General features: G+C 41.4%; 2 protein-coding genes across 2 annotated transcripts; one reads left to right on the top strand and one right to left on the bottom strand.

Moving 5' to 3' along the window:
• The first annotated feature begins 3,283 nt into the window (after nt 1-3,283).
• LOC135484251 (transient receptor potential cation channel subfamily A member 1 homolog) lies at nt 3,284-15,422 on the top strand. The gene is made up of 24 exons (XM_064765560.1): nt 3,284-3,486; nt 4,066-4,152; nt 4,522-4,605; nt 4,886-5,075; nt 5,293-5,372; nt 5,702-5,863; nt 6,140-6,482; nt 6,997-7,192; nt 7,452-7,638; nt 7,965-8,087; nt 8,226-8,314; nt 8,683-8,832; nt 9,117-9,228; nt 9,481-9,623; nt 9,811-9,920; nt 10,110-10,211; nt 10,550-10,596; nt 11,155-11,333; nt 11,711-11,864; nt 12,203-12,355; nt 12,776-12,976; nt 13,374-13,577; nt 13,910-14,185; nt 14,413-15,422. Exons 1-24 carry the CDS (start codon nt 3,403-3,405, stop codon nt 14,629-14,631), a joined length of 3,675 nt encoding a protein of 1,224 aa, XP_064621630.1. The 5' UTR covers nt 3,284-3,402; the 3' UTR covers nt 14,632-15,422.
• Nucleotides 15,423-16,400: 978 nt separating this feature from the next.
• Nucleotides 16,401-17,975, bottom strand: LOC135484255 (dynein light chain Tctex-type 5-like). Its single transcript, XM_064765563.1, has one exon. The coding sequence runs from the start codon at nt 17,593-17,595 to the stop codon at nt 16,975-16,977; it is 621 nt and encodes a 206-aa protein (XP_064621633.1). The 5' UTR covers nt 17,596-17,975; the 3' UTR covers nt 16,401-16,974.
• Nucleotides 17,976-18,474: the final 499 nt, after the last annotated feature.

The following is an 18,474-nucleotide window of genomic DNA, read 5'->3' as shown; positions in this document are numbered from 1 at the left end:
CAGCCCTGGGCACAAGTAATCAGTGTCGTTGTCTCTAGATAGCGGAGGAGCTTTCCCTTTCTCGGCCTTTTTTCTGTTTCAATGAAAGTGCCGAATGGAGCCATGGACGGATCTGAAAGATATTCCAAGAAAGCCGTCGTTATCAGAGTGGGAACTGCGTGTTGTAGTGTCGATTTAGCGGCCATGCAGGTTCAGTGAAGCTGACTTTAGATATTGTCCCCAAACCGTTTTTGAATTTTGAAATAGCCCAAGGATTTCTTGACAGTTCTCCAAAAGTTTCCAGCTGGAATTCTCAAAGCAACGTGACCTAATTTGAATAGTGGAAACGCATGTTATGTTATTACAAGAGGCAGCAAATCTGGTGGGATTACACTTTTGGCCTTTTTAAACATGAGAGCACGTTTAGGGGGTTGCGACAAATGCAGGCACGTTTCGGTTCAGGTCTAAAAAGGCAGATAATGAGGGCGTTTCTGCGCATCACAGCCCCGTCGCACCCGAGAAAGAAACGATGGAACGGAACGACCAGTTGGTCACCCAGAGATTGAAAAAATCGGGGGAAAGAGGGGTAAGGGAAACTGTAGAGGAATTCGCCCCTTAGAAATGTACTCTGAATACCGGTACCATTGTGACGAATATAATATTCTAAACACTGAAACAGTGTGTATGTACAATATTGGCGGTATGTTACAATACTAAATGAATTGGAGTGATTGGACGGACGACTTACCAATTTTATCAACCGTAAGAAAAAACTTAGGAAAGGCGGCTGGATTCCATGTCTTTTTGCATGATTTCCTTTTTTCCCAACAGTGACCTTTGACATTGACCGTGGCCGCAGAACACGTTCGCGATTTACTACACAGGTTACAACATCCGTTCAGATGCGTGTGGCGGTAGAACCGGAGGACGGGTCCAAGGCAGCGGCCTGGCCTCATGGTGTATCCAGGTGGCGGGCCACTACGTGTATATCTGACTGAAATACAAAACATGTCAAAATGAATAAATTTGCTTCAGATTTCACGATACTACGCAACCCTACATGATTGTTTAATCCCCAAAAGCTCCGTGATTAAAGACCATGGGTGTGATCCAGAAAAATTAGGTTACGGAGATTTCTTTCGTGAATACCTACATGTAACGTAAAATGTGAATACATGTAATTGTTTATTTATACATTGTATTCTTCATCAATTGAACATTTCTACTCGGAACATTGCTGCGTACTCCTAGAAAAAACTCTCCTTTGATACCTAGAACTTGCATGGCACTTCGAAAACCGTCATTTTATCAGTCAAAGCTTTCTTCAACATGGAAGTTTTCACTAGATGAAAACCACTGACGAAGATGCCATCCATCGTTTTTCACTTCCATTGACAGAAATCATATTTCACTTTGCTGGAGCGGTTGGTTGAGCATTATAGTCCGGTGGTCAAACGCCATTTGGAGATTAATCGTGAAATGTTATCTAAATATGTTGTCCAGCGTACCGTAATTGTCGTCTGTTTTGAACTGGATTCCCAGTCCCAAACATGCCAAAATGACAACAAGCGATAACGGTATCGGTGATGCGGACATGTCTACGATGAAGATGAGCAATTAACTTGCGATTGGTTTTATACTCACATTTTCTGTCGTCTTTCCAGGATGCATGGGCTTACTTCTGTAGCTCAGATAAAAGAGCTATCGAGAAGTGGTTTACTTTAGAAAATGTTTTCCCTTGGCGTCAACACTATCAGGAGATGTTTTGATACAAAGAAAATTATGTAAATAAGTATCAATTATTAAATGTTTTCGGTTTTGGTAACATTATTTTGCAAAGTTTGATATTTTGGCTTTCGGTGGTATTTAAAGGTTAAGTTAGGAAGGAAAGATAGATACAGCTGAGTTGCTTGGTTTAAGTTTATTTCGACTGTATACTGGCACTTAGTGGTGATTCGGTCAGAGTACAATGTACTTAACCACTTCCCAGTAGCTGGAATTCGCCTCACTGCATCCAGACGGAATCAAAAGCTTTTGCTTTGCGATTTGAATGTAGCATGCGCTGTGCGATTAAGACAAAATCGCATTCAGCGGAAACCTAAGCATAGCAGTTAAGGAAGGTTTCCATCGACTAAACGCGATTTCTGGGGCGACTCAACCACACTCCTGCATTACATTTCAGAGAATGGCCCGCGTGATTGGCCTATAGCGGCTACGAATTGGCCATCTATCGGGAGCATATAAACGTAGGATAAATCTAATAGTAATTTCATTTAATTTCAATAGCAGCATTGTACCCCTTCCGATGATGGTTCTTTAATGCAACTGCGATCGACTGATCGTGACCTGAAATAGAACTGATTGTTGCGGTGCCAATCTCTTCAGTCATGTTAGTGATACCGCGTTTTTTCTCAAAAGCCCGAGCAAGAAATGTCGTGTATTTTTGACACAATCTCTTGTAACACGGTTCTTGTCAACAAATCTAGCGGCTCTATCTCCCCAGAAACCCAGTGTGAGGGTTTTGATGGTGACAATAGATTTGATGACTCGGCTAGGCTTGATCAGAACATTATGGATCATTACTAAGCAAAACATTTTTGTTTTGTTCCGTAATGATCCATAATGGGCAATCCAATGCCTCAAATTAGGTCGCGTTGCATCGTGTGTTCCAGTGCTTACATACATATTTGGTTAGCGGGATACTTCTCGCGCAGCGGAATAACTGCCTAGGAGCCCTGGGGTCTACTCTTAAAATCGAAGGATCGCTATATGCTTACAATATGTATATTAAGTGAACTTCAGCAAACCTAGCCATTTATCGGCAACAACACTGACCACACCTTGTCCCAACCCCCTCGCCGACCAAATCCGAATCTGTTGAATTATATCAATATCAAGTTATTCATACATCATTTCCCTTTACGCCTCCATCGGTAGAATCTGAGAAAGGCAAGTAATGATGACGTCATTTATAATCAACGAGAAAACTCTTGGCTATTAATTCATGTTTGTACGTATATGTACGTACATGGACATTTGAAACTTTTGACACCCTAGGAAAAAGGTGTCCTAGAAAATCTAATCGGCCTTATTATATATCTAGGGCAATAGCTGTATATCTTCGGGCAACTGGGATTTAATTATTGCATATGTACATTATTTTTGTCCGTGTAAACAAAGATGCATTGTAGTGTATGTGACTGACATGCCTAAATAACGATGACGATAGTTATAAAATTAGTCAGCCCATCCGGGACCATTTGGCGTTCGACGATTTATCGATCAATTGGAACCTGTAGTCGGAGTTAGGTTGTCATGCTGCCGTTGATGATTGACCTTCCATCCAGCAACACAACTCACCTCTGAAATTAATATTATAATAGGTGTTGATCATTAAGTTGATTTTACTGTAAGTTCACCACGATGAAGAAATGGATGGAAAGACGGAAGCGAAATCGACCAGACCGAGAGGAAGACACTGAAGATGATTTTTCACTAAGTCCACAAGTAAGTTGATGATAATTATTTCCAGGCGTGCTGAACTAATTCATGCGCTCGTTTTCTTAGTGATTACTGATAGGCCAAGACCAGGTGCTACTCGAATCAAGCGTTTCATGGCTGTCGGCGCTCAGAAAGTAGTAGTCCATATTACAAGACTAGCGTTGGGTGCTCAGACAAGCTGCCAGCCAACCCCGTTCACCAAAAGCATGAGTCCTTCCCTGTCGGCCCTAACTGCCTGACAAAGCTGCAGAAATGGCTGTTTCCCGACCAGTGCTTCGGTAAAGACTCTTTTCCAATCAACAATCGTTTACCAGTTCTTCTCTGCCGGCACTCAAGTAAACGGCAAATAGTGTCTCATTTTCTTATCATTCAACCGTTACCAGCTTGACTGCTTATCTGTCAGCACTCAAATAAGCGCTAAGTCATGTAAGTCACAGTATCTCTTCGCAGTTACCAATCGTGTCGTCAGTGCCAGCAATGGGCACTTTGTAAGCAGCAAAGATAGCTCATTTCTTTGCTTGATTTAGTTTTATCACGCCAGGATTTGTTGTATTTCACTGCTTCTGATATCTTGTTTTTTGACAGATCGATGGCAGGGAAAATCCTTTACTTCTAAAACCGATTGAGACACCCCAAGATGAGGAAAGTGATATACAAATACTGATTGATGATGTAAGAATAGTTGATTGTCCTGGTGTCAAAAAGGCTCAGTTTTTCACATGATCACACAATGCGCACTGCCCTTGCTCGCTGATTTGAGGGGAGAGGGCGCAGGTCCAGCAACCACCTTGGATAAATCGCACTAAGTCATTCGTTGGTAGATTGGAACTTATTATATTCGTTGGTACATGTTACTTTTCATATTTCCAAATTGATCAGTGATGTGAATCTTGTGAAGATGCAGCTTTTCTTACCAAATAAATGTTCCAGGGATCCTTGTATGTAGATCACAACCATGCGGATAAATGTAAACAGATTGACAGCTTGCTGATGGAATTTGAAAAAAAGTACTACACAAAGTCATTCTCATCTCATTTTCAGATTGATCTGGCAAGCTCTCCTTGGGCCAAATTCAACCCAAAGTATGAGCATACGCTGGAGAAGCTGAAGAACACACTAGATCAGGTATAAGCTTGTCATCTTCTCCGTATGGAGATGGTAGTCGATGGCAGTTATTAACAAATTTAGTATACTACGTCGTAGTAGGTTGGGTACCGATCCTTTGTGTCTATTGAATTATTCACTGCCAATTGTTAAAAGAACCAAATCAATAGGCCTACATAGGCACCGGATCTTTTCATTTCCCTTAAAAAACTCTAGGGGACGCAAATCTTGTGTTCCTGAGATCTGTTAAACTGAGCTTCGAATCATAAGTAGTACAATTAGGCATACAATTGCCCTTCAGTATGCCAGGGATGGTGATGCTGAGAAGATGACAGCAGCATTAGCAAGGCGGCATGACTTGATTGACCATGTGTTCCGCATCCGCGAATCCGATGCTTCAATGGGCAGTCCGTTACATGTTGCGGCAAAGTATGGCCAATTGCAGTGCGTCGAGGTGCTAGTTAAAATGCTGGAGGGAACTGGGAAAGAAAGTGAGTAGGAGGTGAACAATAAATTATAGCTTTAAAGGAATCTCGAAATCGATGTATACGCACATAAAAGGATATTTCATAAGTCGCTGTTCTCAACCTCCAAAATACGATGACCCGCCGTAAACGTTTCCGCTGAAGCCAAATTATAAACAGAACCATCTTCGACAGATTTCAGGAGCACTTTAGCCCCTTCCTAACATGTTGGTTGCTGTTACAGATGTTAAGCAATTGCTGAACGGAAAGGGTGAATCCGGAGCGACACCTCTACACTTGGCAATCAGTGGCAGGAAGCAGGTGGTAAGTGTTACAATTTTAAGAAAACTTGCCACCGTTGCTATAAACATTTCAATACCGGAATCAGTGACAACCTCTCCTCTGGTGAATTAGCGAGCATCAGAGTGGCCGCTATGTGAAATGGAACTGTGATAACGGAGAAGTCCAAGCCTAATTATAATTGTCGTTTGCAGTCGGTTCATTAAAGTTTGTCTTAGAAGTGGCGTCTGAGAACACTAATGCAGTGTTCCCAAACTCCAGTGGCAGCAATGGCGCCAAAGACATGCAATGCACACTGTGATAACAGCAACTACGATGTTGAATTAGCCAAGATGAACACGTTTCAATTCCAGCCAATAGACACAAAGACGAAGATCGTGGAATATTTAGTAAATAAAGGGGCAGACGTTTTCAAGAAGGATGACGACAGTCAAAGTCCGATCCACTATGCCACCATGTGGGGGAACCCAGAAGCGGCGTCGATCCTTCTTGAAAAAGACAAGCGGATTCTTAAGGTGAGACAGAAGAATAAGTGTAAGCCCCTTGTATCATTTTGAATTGTTCAAGACCCTTGACTAGAAAGCTCACGGAGTTTTCGCAAAGCACCCGAAACGCCCACGTGAACGCCTATCAAATTTAGAGACTATGTTTATCAGGAGGACATTCATGGAGATTGTCGTTTCGGGGGAATTCCGAAAACTTCCAACTGTTTCGATCCCTGGACTTTCTAACCTGGATCTAAGACTTCTTCACATCGGCGCATTATAAGATGATCAATAATTTATTGACAGGATACTGACAAGAACGGCTTGACTGCCCTTCAACTGGCCATCACTTTAAACAGAAACAAAGTAGCAAGGGTCATCATCGACAACATGGACACGTTAGATGATGTTGATGGTATGATTCGGGTGGACGACCAAGAGCAGACATCGTCTTCACCCTTACATCTCGCCTGCTTGAGGGGAAACCTGGAGATGGTTGACCTTTTGCTCAAAACTGCAGAAAGGTTTGTGGTTTCCGAAACATCCCTGGAAGAGATTGTAAATGTAAAGGACGCCGACGGACAGACGCCACTCCATGTAGCGCTAGGGAACAGGCATTTTGATGTTGCTAGACTTTGTATAGAGAAAGGTGAGCAGGAGAGTTATGGGTGATAATCGTTTGTTTAAGGTCCTCTCAAGGTTTGTGATCGCGTATCCGCTAGCTATTCGCCGATTTAACAGGCAAATCGGAGTAGTATGGAGTAGTATCCATTGTCAAAGGTTTGATATAGAGGTTCAGTAATCTGACGGTTGTAGATGGTACTCGTGTTTTCCATTAATGTTCAAATGGAGCAAGTTGACTTTTTTTAAGGAGGTTGTTCCTCTTCATAGAGCAGCAGTACAAGAAGTCAGCATTACGTCCTTGCCTAAGAATTAATAACCAATTCCCATAATGCAACTAACATTTGAACAGGGGCCTCCATATATTCAGGATGTAATGTCATCACTGAAATACAAAGATGCCCAACTAACTTAAACCAGATGAAATAGTTAGTCCGGTGTGTCTCATTTTAAAAGATAATCAAAGGTTCACCAAAGAGGGGTTCTTTTCATAAAAAAGTTTATAATTTTATATGGATCCACCCGGCGGACTTATATTCCAGGTGCTGACGTGTCAATCGCGGGACTAGGAAAAAACACTGCACTCCATCTGGCTGCTGTCGCTGGGGATACAAGAATTGTGGTACTTTTGCTCGAGAAGGGAGCCATAGTAGACGAAGTGAATGATCACCACGCCACCGCACTTCACCTCGCGGCTGTGCTAGATAATCATGAAATATGCACGTTGCTTTTAGATTGGTAGGTACAGTACGGGTAGGGGTAGTTGTTTGTTGAAAGCAAGTGATCGAATGAGAAGGATATTGGAGCTGGAGTCATTTGATATAGCATTTTTAGCAGCACTATCTTTATTTAATTATTTAATTGGTAACAGAGATCTACCAAGCGCAGGTTTTAAAGCCTTTCCAAATGTACAACGAGACTAGTGTAAATGCCTTGAAATATTTTACGTCGACGCACTTAGTGTTGTGCTGTATGCATTTGTGTATGTCTCGCACAGGGGTGCCAACCTTGAGCTAAGGAACAAACCTGATGCCTTGACTCCCTTGCTAGTGGCTGCCAATGCCGGGAATCCTAAGACCATAACAACCTTGCTCGACAGAGACGCAGATATTACTGCCACGGACAATAATGAGAGGAACGCCGTTCACCTTGGAGCCGAGACCAACCACCCTGGCGTTATCAAGGTAGGACACGAGAATCTAAACTCTAATTCTGTCAATATGGTTTAGATACGTCACGTGAAGGGAAGACATTTTGTCACGTCGGCCACATTTTGCAAGTGGACACGGTGGAACTGATTTTCTCCCGTCACACAAGGCATCGTCTGCCATTTTTTCTGAATACTATGGGTTGGTAGCCGAAGTAACCTGCTCAGCAACACTGTTTATACTTCAGCTAACTGAGGCCAGGCGCAACAGCCCCTATTAGTGACGTCACGCGGGTAAACTCTTGCCGCGGTGCAAGTAATCGAATGCGCTACTTGTCAAGTCTAGACGCCATTTCATTCTAGGTCGTGCTTCAATGCGTCAAAGAAAATTACATAGAAGAAGATGAACTGATAGATTCACAGAACTTCGAAGGAAATGCTCCACTACACTGTGCAGCTGAGAAGGGCAGTGTTGAAGCAGTCCAGGTAAAGGAGCGAATATTTCTCGAATTATTAAGGACAGACTGGCTCATCGATGTACATGTAGTAACCTGCGAAAAACTGACAACAGATGAAAGTTTGGGCACTAATTTATATCGATGAGTATCTGTATTTATTTTCCAGTGTCTAATAAGCTACAAAGCGGACCTTTCCATGAAAAACGATGATCACAAAACACCCATTCACCTTGCCAGTCAGAATGGAAGGAAAATGTAAGTGACGCCAAGATAATCGTAATCTACTCAGACATGTTTTCTTTTTAAGATACCAACCAAGCCAGACATCTCTGTTCGATATTTTACATTTTTTTCAAAGGTTCTTTCTATCAAATGTCTGATTTTTGAGGAGCAAAAACAATGACAGGTCGGTGATCTGCCAACGATGCTCCATCTTTCTGTTGGATTGCTTGCTAAGCTCTTTCTTATGCTTTCAACTATATCTTCCGGAGTTAAACATGAAGACCTTAAAAGTCTACCGCGATTGCTTGCAGATTTCTCCCCAATTTTCATGACGAACTCTTTACTAGTGATGTTTTTTGAATAACACATATTATGACTTATGCAATTCTTTGCCATCCTAGGGTAGTTAGAGAGCTTATTATTGCCTTGCCGTCAATGGTGAACATGGAGGACAAGCACGGGAACACGGCCCTTCATCTCGCAGCTCTAGCAGGACAGCATCAGGTGGTCAGGGTTCTCATCTATAAGGGGAAAGCAAATATTGAAGCTAGGTACTTAAATATCAAAACCATTCAGTCTATTGAGAACTACTATTAATTCTAAACCACACTAAATGAAATTCGCTGAGGCCCTACCTTTATTTGCCGACCTTTATCCATGGAGAGACCGCGGAGTGAAGGTTTACACATCGATACTGACAAGTTTCACTACATTATAGGGAGCTATTCTCCCTGCCTTTAAGCATCTTACAGTAACTGTCAACTGTTTTAGGAGGTGGGTGTCTTTCATAGTTATTGCACCACTTATGCAGTTCAACCATCCCTTTTATCAACAGGAATTCGAACGATCAAACTGCCCTCCACATAGCAGCAAGAGAGGGATGGACGAGGACGTGCGGATTTCTGTTATACAGAGATGCGTCAGTTAACGCAGAAGATGATCAAGGGGTAAGGATATCAGAATGATGAGTCTATGAATTTAAGAATGAATTAAATCATGTCCATTACGCAAAAAAACACCGATGATGTTCAAAGGCTATGGCTAAGAACACAGCCGAGATGAAAAGTAAATTGCCACAATATGATAACGAGACTATTTGGCGTTAGTAGTGTCCATCTGGGCAACGCTTTTTGGAAAGTTACCAGGAGGAACATCTGGAAAAGAAGATTGCATTACGTGAGTTGTAACGATTCTTTCAGAGGACACCACTGCACCTGGCATGCCAACAAGGAAAGGATAACGTGGTTAAGTTGTTTATCCATGACAGGAAGCAACTAGACATCAACAAGAAAACTAAAAACGGAGAAACATGCCTCGATCTTGCAATCAAGGAAAACCAAAGGTACATCTGTAAGCTGTTTTGGTTGTTGGCTCTCTGGGCAAATTTTGAGAACCAAGTGTATCTACTTAACTCCCAAACTCTTTTCTTTGCTTCATTCCGTATTTCAATGGTATTGCTATTTTAGATAGCATTACCATAGTATCGTCTCCGCAACAACATACACAATCCTTACTGTTGTTTTCTTCAGGGATACTGCTCTCGCGCTAATCATGTCAGATCGTTGGGAGGAATGTGTACAAAGTGGTCAAGACCAGGAAGAGGATGCCCCCCTAAAGAAACTTATCATCAATATGCCAGGTACGTTCCAGTGTAATCGGGATCCAAGAACCTGGAAATCCCACGGAGTAAATACTGTACGATCGCTAGCCAAGAAGACTTATCTTTGTCTTTTAAATTGAAATACACGACAGCATTGGTTTTTACGCTAATACTTCTTAGTTGGACAATCTCGGAGCAAATATTTTCAGCCAAACTTTTGGATTACAGAGGTTGCAAAAGCTGTCTTGTATCAGTGCACAGTGAAGAGTAGAGATCTGCGTGAAGGCGAAGCCGAGTACACCTTCAACTACAAGTGCTTAGACGACTCAAGTGAGTACATCATGTTGGCTGGAGATTCCACTTCCCTTCAAAGTTTGACGAGGAATTTCGGAGCACGTGGCATGCGTTTGAAAGTATATTTTTTGTTATTATGGCGTAATCCTCACCATTGTACTACGTGCCTGCGGATCGTTTCGCTTTAATTTGTTCGATTTGCACTGAGACGTACATCTATAATGTTGCATTTTCTAAATTTTGAGAGTATTAACATAAAACATGTCAAGCCGACACCTGTACATGCTTCTTTTAAAATAGGCCATCACTCATATTCATGTAATTCCATAATTTGAGTGTTGATATTAATCCTGTGAGTCTTATTCATCGTTTAGGCATCAATGGAATGGTAACCAATCAACACCATTGTCTCAGACTGATGGTAGGTGTAAATCATCGCATATGAGTGTTAACGCCATTACATAAATGTTTCCTATGCAGTTATAAATTTCCTTAAAGTCACCAACTGTGATGCTTTCGGTCATGTAACTGTCCAATAATGTCGAGAAACACAGCTGGTATGTATTAACAATTTTCTGGAAAGTACCCTTTTCATGTACAGTTCCGGTATGTAAATTCGTCACACTCGATGAAGCTGAGATACTTCCCTCACAGAGGCTAAGATAATGCTAACTGGCACAAACTAACAGAGTAAACCTCGCATATACCAGCCTCGCATACACCGGATCCTCTATATGGGATGAATTGGATAGGTCCGGTCTTCCGACTCCAAGACCCAAGTCCAACTTCCGAGTCTATTGGTGTTGTGTATAATGGAACTGACAAAAAATTTCCTGAAGTAGAGTCAGTGATTATGCAAGGTTTACTGTACATTTGATTCGCTCACATTGCCCCACGCTTCCATAACATGACTAATAACAGCTTTCTCTCCTACTCAGTCAGTGTTCTCAGTATATGATTTCTCCTTCGTTTTACGCAGATGCACCATGATAGGTTTGATCTCCTCTCCCATCCACTAGTTATTGCCCTCCTACGACACAAGTGGCTACGTTTCGGCAAGGCATTCTACTGCATTAACCTGTCCATCTATGCTCTCTTTCTGACGGTACTGACTGTGTATGTTCTGTCCGTAGCTCCAATGGCGCCTCATCATTTCATGTGAGTGGAAGTTTATGCTTTCATGTGCAGGTACCCAAGTTGGTGTAAAATAAATTAGCAGATCATTTTCCTACATGTATTAAGTCTAATGAATAGACACAACGTTCTGGTTTGCGCACATCTAGGCCCTCCTCACACATGAGACCCACGTCTTCAAAATTGTTCCCGAGCTGACATTGATAACATTGAGTAGATTGAACTGTAATTATTCGAGTAGGATTCCTAAATTATCGGTATGGTAACATATCGATTCCAAAGCGAGGACGAGGGTGTGCTAACACCCATTGGTTCGCAGATCGTGCCGGTTTTCTGTCATGAAAGTTCCAGAGGGTAAGATGAACGCCTCATATATCGCTCTGTGACTACTTCCATTTCAGGAACATGACAGAGCTTGGAAAATATAAAGGCATTTTCTGTGAGAAGGTACAGCAGTTCGCAAGAGACAAAGGCACCCCGGTGGAAGTACCAATCCTTGCCAAAATATGTAAATATCTGATCATGGTCTTATGCTTTGAACAAGTGATAAGAGAGGTAAGGATATCGATGCTCCGTCTCAGAAATGAACGAATCAATCAATCAATCGGTCATGTTGATACAAGCATTTTGAATCTAACTTATTCTTGTTTGGTTATGGAGGTATATGTGTATAAGGTTGACATCAAAACTCTAATTCAATGCCGTAGTTCCTTAATTTACTGGTAAACTGCTTTCGAAGGAGGAGAAAAAATCATACGGTACCACATCCATACTAATCTAGGGTGCTGCAAAATATTAAGTGAAGGAGTGTCACAAATATGAAACTCTACGGGAACAGAGTTAACACGATCCAGGCAAAAGCATTTAGTTCCACTATGGTGATTTTTCTTCAGACCATCCAACGAATCCTAGCATCGGGTTGGGTCTATTTCGCGAGCGCAGTTCATTGGATAGAGATCATCATATACGTGACCTTCCATATAGCGACCTTCCTGGTCGTTGTTGATGTCGAGCAACCATGCCAAACAGAAACTGGGATCAGATTGGTAAGAGTAAGAAGTTGGTATTCTAAATCAATGATAGTAATACAGCTTAGCAGTCTCCGTTCCTCATCTGTTGGCCCATTGTTGGTGCGACCAAGGAGTAGGTTGATAACGTTTGGCGACCGAGCCTTCTCCACTGCAGCCCCAAGGCTCTGGAATCAACTTCCACGAAGTGCGAGAGAAGGTGCCAGCATCTCGGTCTTCAAATCGTATCTTAAATCCTATTTCTTTGGTCGCTACCACTCCTAATATGTCTCTCTTTTGTAAAGTGTCACCGATCACTCTGAGTGGATTCTGGCACTATAAATCATTTGAATATTATTATTATTATTATTATTATTATTTTGCCGTGACTGAATTTAATCACTCAATTTATCAATCAAATCGAAATTGAGTATAAATGCAGCAATTGTTTATTTGCAGGGCTGGCAATGGCAGCTTGGTTCTGTGTCATTGTTTTTCGGCTGGATCCATCTGCTACTGTACATAAGGAAGGTGCCCGTGTTTGGCATATACGCGGTGATGTTCGCCACAGTCTTTGTTTCCTTCCTCCAGTTCTTTCCCGTGTTCTTCCTTCTCATAGTTGCCTTTGCTCTCTCATTCTATTGTCTCCTAGGGAACCAGGTAAGATTATGTGACAAGCCTTTAATATACCGATTCTAAGAAGAAGCCTTTCAGAATACAGGAGTGAGTCTGCAAAATCTAAAACTATCTGACATTATATGTTTTTAAGAACGAATAATGAAGGACACGTGTGAGCATACCAGGACATCTTTTTCTGTACCAAGTGTACAGATTGCTCGTCCTCGATCTAGACAAGCAGAGAAAATGAAGAGTTGACCAAACAGAAGTTCGAATAAACGTCGCCTCAATGGTACGTCTGGCACCATATCCATGTATCATCACCACAATCGTGGCTCGTAACTCATCCTAAATTCCAGAAGATGATCGAGAGAAAAGAAGCAATCCATGAAATTTCTTATTCAATATCGACCAACACAGCTTTTTTGTATTATCGTAGATCCCATTTGGCAATGAGGGGATTTCCCTGTACAAGACATCAGTCATGATGATTGGAGAGATGGAGTATGACGGCATATTCCATCGTCGAGATGAAGACGACACCATGTGGAGGAGGGACGCCCAGATATGGTATGGAGCGATGACGTACATACTCTTCACTCTCTTTCTGGTTGTTATGGCTGTCTTGGTTATGAATTTGCTGGTAAGTCAGCCTTAAGGGGTATGATGAGTTGCGGTCCGCTGGTCCTAAATCTTAAAATCATGCCTGGTGATTATGTAGGACACTCAGTTTCAAAGAAAGATTCTGTCCCGACAAGATGTATAGCTGTAAATTTCGTGATTGATATTATATATAATATCTATGACCAGTCATTCGGAGAAATACGTCATAAGATCACATCTCTAGCTGCGACATCAAAAATTTTAAGTCCAGAGGCGTAACGGAGTCGGAACATTGATATTCGACTAAGAAAAAAGGGACTGTGACTCGTGCCGTCATAGACATTGGCTAAATGCCCTCTTGTCATCTTACAGACTGGTTTGGCTGTTGGTGATACAACTAAGGTCCAAGAGCGATCAAGGTCTCGGACGATTAGCATGCAGGTTTCGTATCTGCTGGACACAGAGCGTCTCTGGTTTAAACTGAGGCAAATTGCGTGCCTTCGCTTCAAGAAGCAACCAGGCAAGGGCTCAAACAGCGACAACTACGAACAAATCGTACTCAGAAAAAGCAACAACCCGTTCGTGAATAACTGGGTCTTGTCAACATCTTCAATATTTGAGCAGTGCAAGTCCGTACAGGCTTGGAAGGTAAGGCGTTATGCGAAATATATGTAGCACCAAACTGCAGGGGGACTGTTATAGTACAAAGTTCCTTTGTTTGTTTTGAAAGAAGGGACACATTTGGTTATTCGCAGTTGTGTATAGATAGCATGAAACGAGTAGGCCAACGGATAAAACGTTGTATTATTTTGGACTCGTAGTTTGAGTGTACGCTTGTCATAAGTACTATAGATATATATTTGCTTTGGTTTTAGACAGAGCAAGATGTCATGAAGGAAGAAAGGAGAAAATTGACAGATGAGAGGGAGGCGATTAGAGATCAGAAAGACATGATCAAAATAATGAACAGGCTTGAACGGATTGTTGGTGACCTTGACCGCAAGATGGACGAACGAATGGTCAAGGTCGAAGAAAAGCTGGGGAGGGCTATACCTATTTCCGGATCACAGGATTCGATTGGATCACATGAGTAGAACTTGTATTGAAATGATCTTCACCTGCTTGCTGAATGTTGGAATCTCCCTAAAATGTGAGTTCCTACATTCCAGCTCAGGGGATGCAATACATGATAAGGGCGATAAAATCATGTCAAATGTTTCCATATAGTAATGTGTTGCATGAAGTCAGATTGCTTACATGTAGGTCAATATTTATACGATACGAATACTTACTGGCTTATGGCAACAAAATTTGGGATGATTTGTTAATTCACATCAGATAGAGGGTTAATTTTGAACCATATTTTCATATATTCCTATAACCGCATATTCAGCACATGGTGAGATTTCGCCGAAAGTCTATTCTTTTTGTGGTAAAGATGTCTATTACTCTATTTGTATTCCTCATCAATTGTATTCTTTAAAGTATAAGACAATATATAAGACATTATATCTTATCTGAGATTGTAATGTATACCTAGCCTCTTGGTCGTATGGTGTATCTACATGTATATCTTATTGGCCTCATTGATCAAAGAAACGGCTTTGCTGTTGGGTATCAAAACTTAGAGATGGCTTTGATGGCCACAAGTTTAGAACCACCTTTTCTGAGAGGGAATAGATTTGATGTATTTTACTTTTGTAATATGGGTTTGCCAAACACGACTTCCGACTGTTTTGCCAGCTATGTTTTGCCAATACGGCTGATGTACATGTAGACTAAACGTTGTTTCCTATGAGTCCAGATGTGCTACTTTCCATATACCTAGGTTATGAAACCTTTCTGTGATATATTCGCATCGAAATGTAATCTTAATTAAAGGAAACTTCTTCTTTTTTTATGTCATTTCTCGTAAAAGCTCTAGACATCTTGGCTTTGGCGTCACTAGACAGCAATCTCCCACAATCCGGACGAGAGGTAAACATATCAACATCCTGTGTAAGACGTGTGATCATTCTACCTTTGACAACTATTTCGATTGCGGGGGAATCAATTTCGACCTGTCCACTGAACTATTGCGATGTTTCCTGTCAGCCATCCAAAGCAAGTAGTTTTGTTGGATGTCATTGTGATGGAGAAATGCGTGGTGGCAACTTCATTTGCTACTGAAAGCAGCTAATCGCTTATATATATTCACGCAGAGTAATAAATTGAATTGTATATGATAAATTTACATAACTTCTTACTTAATTTTCGAAGAGGAATCGACTCATTCTCTCGTGTATACCAAATCCGTTAAACAAGCAAATAAAATCGAGAGAATATATTAGTTTCCATTTCTAAAGCTTAAAGCCGTTCATAATATGTATTCCTTTCCTTTCTGTTAATTGACTAAATGTAAACAAACTGTTTTACTGTAAAAACGATTATGTAAGCGTTCATTTGTCGTTAACAGATCCGCATCGTTCCTAGGGGCAAGCATTGCCTAAAATGTTCATTAACTCTTCTAAAGGCCTAAACCATAAGATAAACAAACTTTTTCAAAAAGGGTTTAAAGAATGTTGCTTTTGTTGAACACGGGAAAACTGGCCCAGTACTGGTGTTTGTTGATAATACACTCTGGTATGAAAATGAGTGCAGTGTATATCTACCCGCAGATCGAAAATTGTAGACCCTTGACTTCATATACACTCCACGATTTCTTTTTACAAAATCATATTTTAACACATTATAAAAATGGTTAAACGCGTTGAAGATTCAGTCGTTCTGAAATACCAGTATTCAAGAAATAAAGAAACTACAAAATAAATTGATTATATTGAAAGCATTAGAATTGATATGAAACTCAACGGTGTATAAAAGAAAAGATTTGTTTAATGAAAATATGAAAATAATTGTATGAAATGAAAGAAGGGAAACGTGCCAATTTATATGTGACATCACATTTTTCAAATTGAAGCTGGGGTGCAACCTCCAAGCTGTGGCATCGAATTCTGACCATCTCCTCCTACTGTCCGAACATGATACCAGCAGATGTGAAGAAGGCAGTAGGAATAGCATATATATACCTGATATAAACAGTAATCTAAGAAATCTAATGATCTATTACTAGGCTAAAAAACATAACGCTGAAATGAAGTCGTGAGCATGTTAACATTGACTGTTCTGAGTGTCTTGAAACGTCAGTCCAGTTTTGAAACTTGCATTTGTCACCTAAATCATGTTTGTACCACCGACATTATATGAACATGCGACGAGGTCAGGTTATACAATATGTTTGTGATCAATCACTGTTTCATATCCACATCCGTTACCTATTATGACAACATGTACATAAAACAATTGAAGTTCCGGTCGCCGGCGGTATGGCAACAGAGTACAGCTACTTCGTTGAATAAATCATAAACTCCACATGCAATCAGCTCATTAATTTCACCTCACTCGTAATATATAGCATACACTGTTGCTGCGGCAAATATGGAAGGATTGTCGTACGTCGCTGTGGCGTGATTATCGTGCATGTCGTCCCAAACCGCCCGCGATCCAATCTCTAACCCTTGACCCCCAGCCTGACCAATCACAACATAGCATATCACTTTGAAACGCGGGATGTCCATCTCCCTTATCTTTGACTTGATATCCTCGGCAATGACTTTGATGAGTCTTCCGCAGCGTTTAGGGTCATATTTCACCCCGTCTAAGAATTTAGCAAGACTGTTCTGCATAAGTTGCTCCGCCCGCATGCTCATGAACTTTTTACCATCATCCGGTGACATTTTGAAAGTGTTTTCATATTTTGGTGTTTCCGCCTTTTTCTTTGCGTCGACGTCCTGTTTCCACTTTGACATGCGCCGTTTGAGCATAAGGATGCTAGCCAGGCTTGGCTTGCCCCCTGCAGCACCGCCACCGAAAGGATTCGGCTTGCTCCCTGAGCTCTCCCCTGCTTCACTCTTACCATCGCCCGCTTTCCGCCGGGCGGACCCGACAGGGCTCCTTTTTGAAGGATCATTGTGTTTCATCAGCGCCGCGAGGCTCAGCTTAGGACCCGGAGACGTCATATTACAATATTTACAATTTCAAAACAATTGTCTTAGACAGGAAACGATTTGAATTTTGTCACAACCTTCCTTATACCAGGGGCCTTATTGCGGCATTGTTCATAATCTCTCTACCGATGTGACGAAGGCAGTGCTAAAATCCTCTGTCGCCAAGTATGTCTCCGCAGTAAAATCAACTGTCAAATTGAAAGATCCTAGATTGTCTACACACGCTTGATGACACGTTGCTAACGAAGATAATGAATTCCGTTAACGCTTCTACTTATCACTTCGATACTTGTTCAGCTGCAAAGCCACTGACTGGCCTAATATTTGAATATTCCTGTTGCTAACTTGTAAATCAGATATCAGTGCTCCATATAAGTTCATTGACTGTAAACCCGATAAGGTATTGTCAGCTAATAAAGTTGATTAGCAAGGTATCCTTGTCACCAACCAAACACTTAATGTTAGCTATGGTCAGGTTGCAATAAGTCTCAGGCGGAGGGTTGCACTTGTTGAGGCGCTAGCGAAAGCTTACTACAAAGGTTGGACAAGTGCTCAAGGCGTCATATCGCAGGCCAGAGAACTTTTTGCAACAATACACACCAATACCTAAGTTTGATTTGGCCAACCCGGTTTGTCAACCACCAATGTTTTTACTAGAGATTACTATGTTTATAAAAGTATTTTGACTACGAATTGACTATAATATTGTATTACGGCATTCTGAAGGCAGCGAAAAACTGGGACGTCAGAGTGTATAAGGCCTATCTTGATATGAGCGTCACACGCCGCATAAAGAGTTGCCTTGATCTTGACGCACGACGTGAGAGGCGTCAACTTCACAACCGACGGATTTCTTTCCGTGTCAGTACATACATGTACATGTTATTCAAT

This window comes from Lineus longissimus, chromosome 3 (assembly GCF_910592395.1).
Source record: "Lineus longissimus chromosome 3, tnLinLong1.2, whole genome shotgun sequence".
In the NCBI taxonomy this organism is placed as follows: Eukaryota; Metazoa; Nemertea; class Pilidiophora; order Heteronemertea; family Lineidae; genus Lineus; species Lineus longissimus.
The sequence above is the reverse complement of the archived record's forward strand: the minus strand, read 5'-3'. Positions and strand labels throughout refer to the sequence as shown.

Excerpts from the sequence above, each read along its gene's own strand:
- LOC135484251 (XM_064765560.1), top strand. The coding sequence starts at position 3,403 with ATGAAGAAATGGATGGAAAGACGGAAGCGAAATCGACCAGACCGAGAG. Across the intron at positions 4,153-4,521 it reads TACAAATACTGATTGATGAT|ATTGATCTGGCAAGCTCTCC; the intron begins GTAAGAATAGTT and ends TCTCATTTTCAG. Across the intron at positions 11,334-11,710 it reads ATGGCGCCTCATCATTTCAT|GAACATGACAGAGCTTGGAA; the intron begins GTGAGTGGAAGT and ends CTTCCATTTCAG.
- LOC135484255 (XM_064765563.1), bottom strand. The coding sequence starts at position 17,595 with ATGACGTCTCCGGGTCCTAAGCTGAGCCTCGCGGCGCTGATGAAACAC.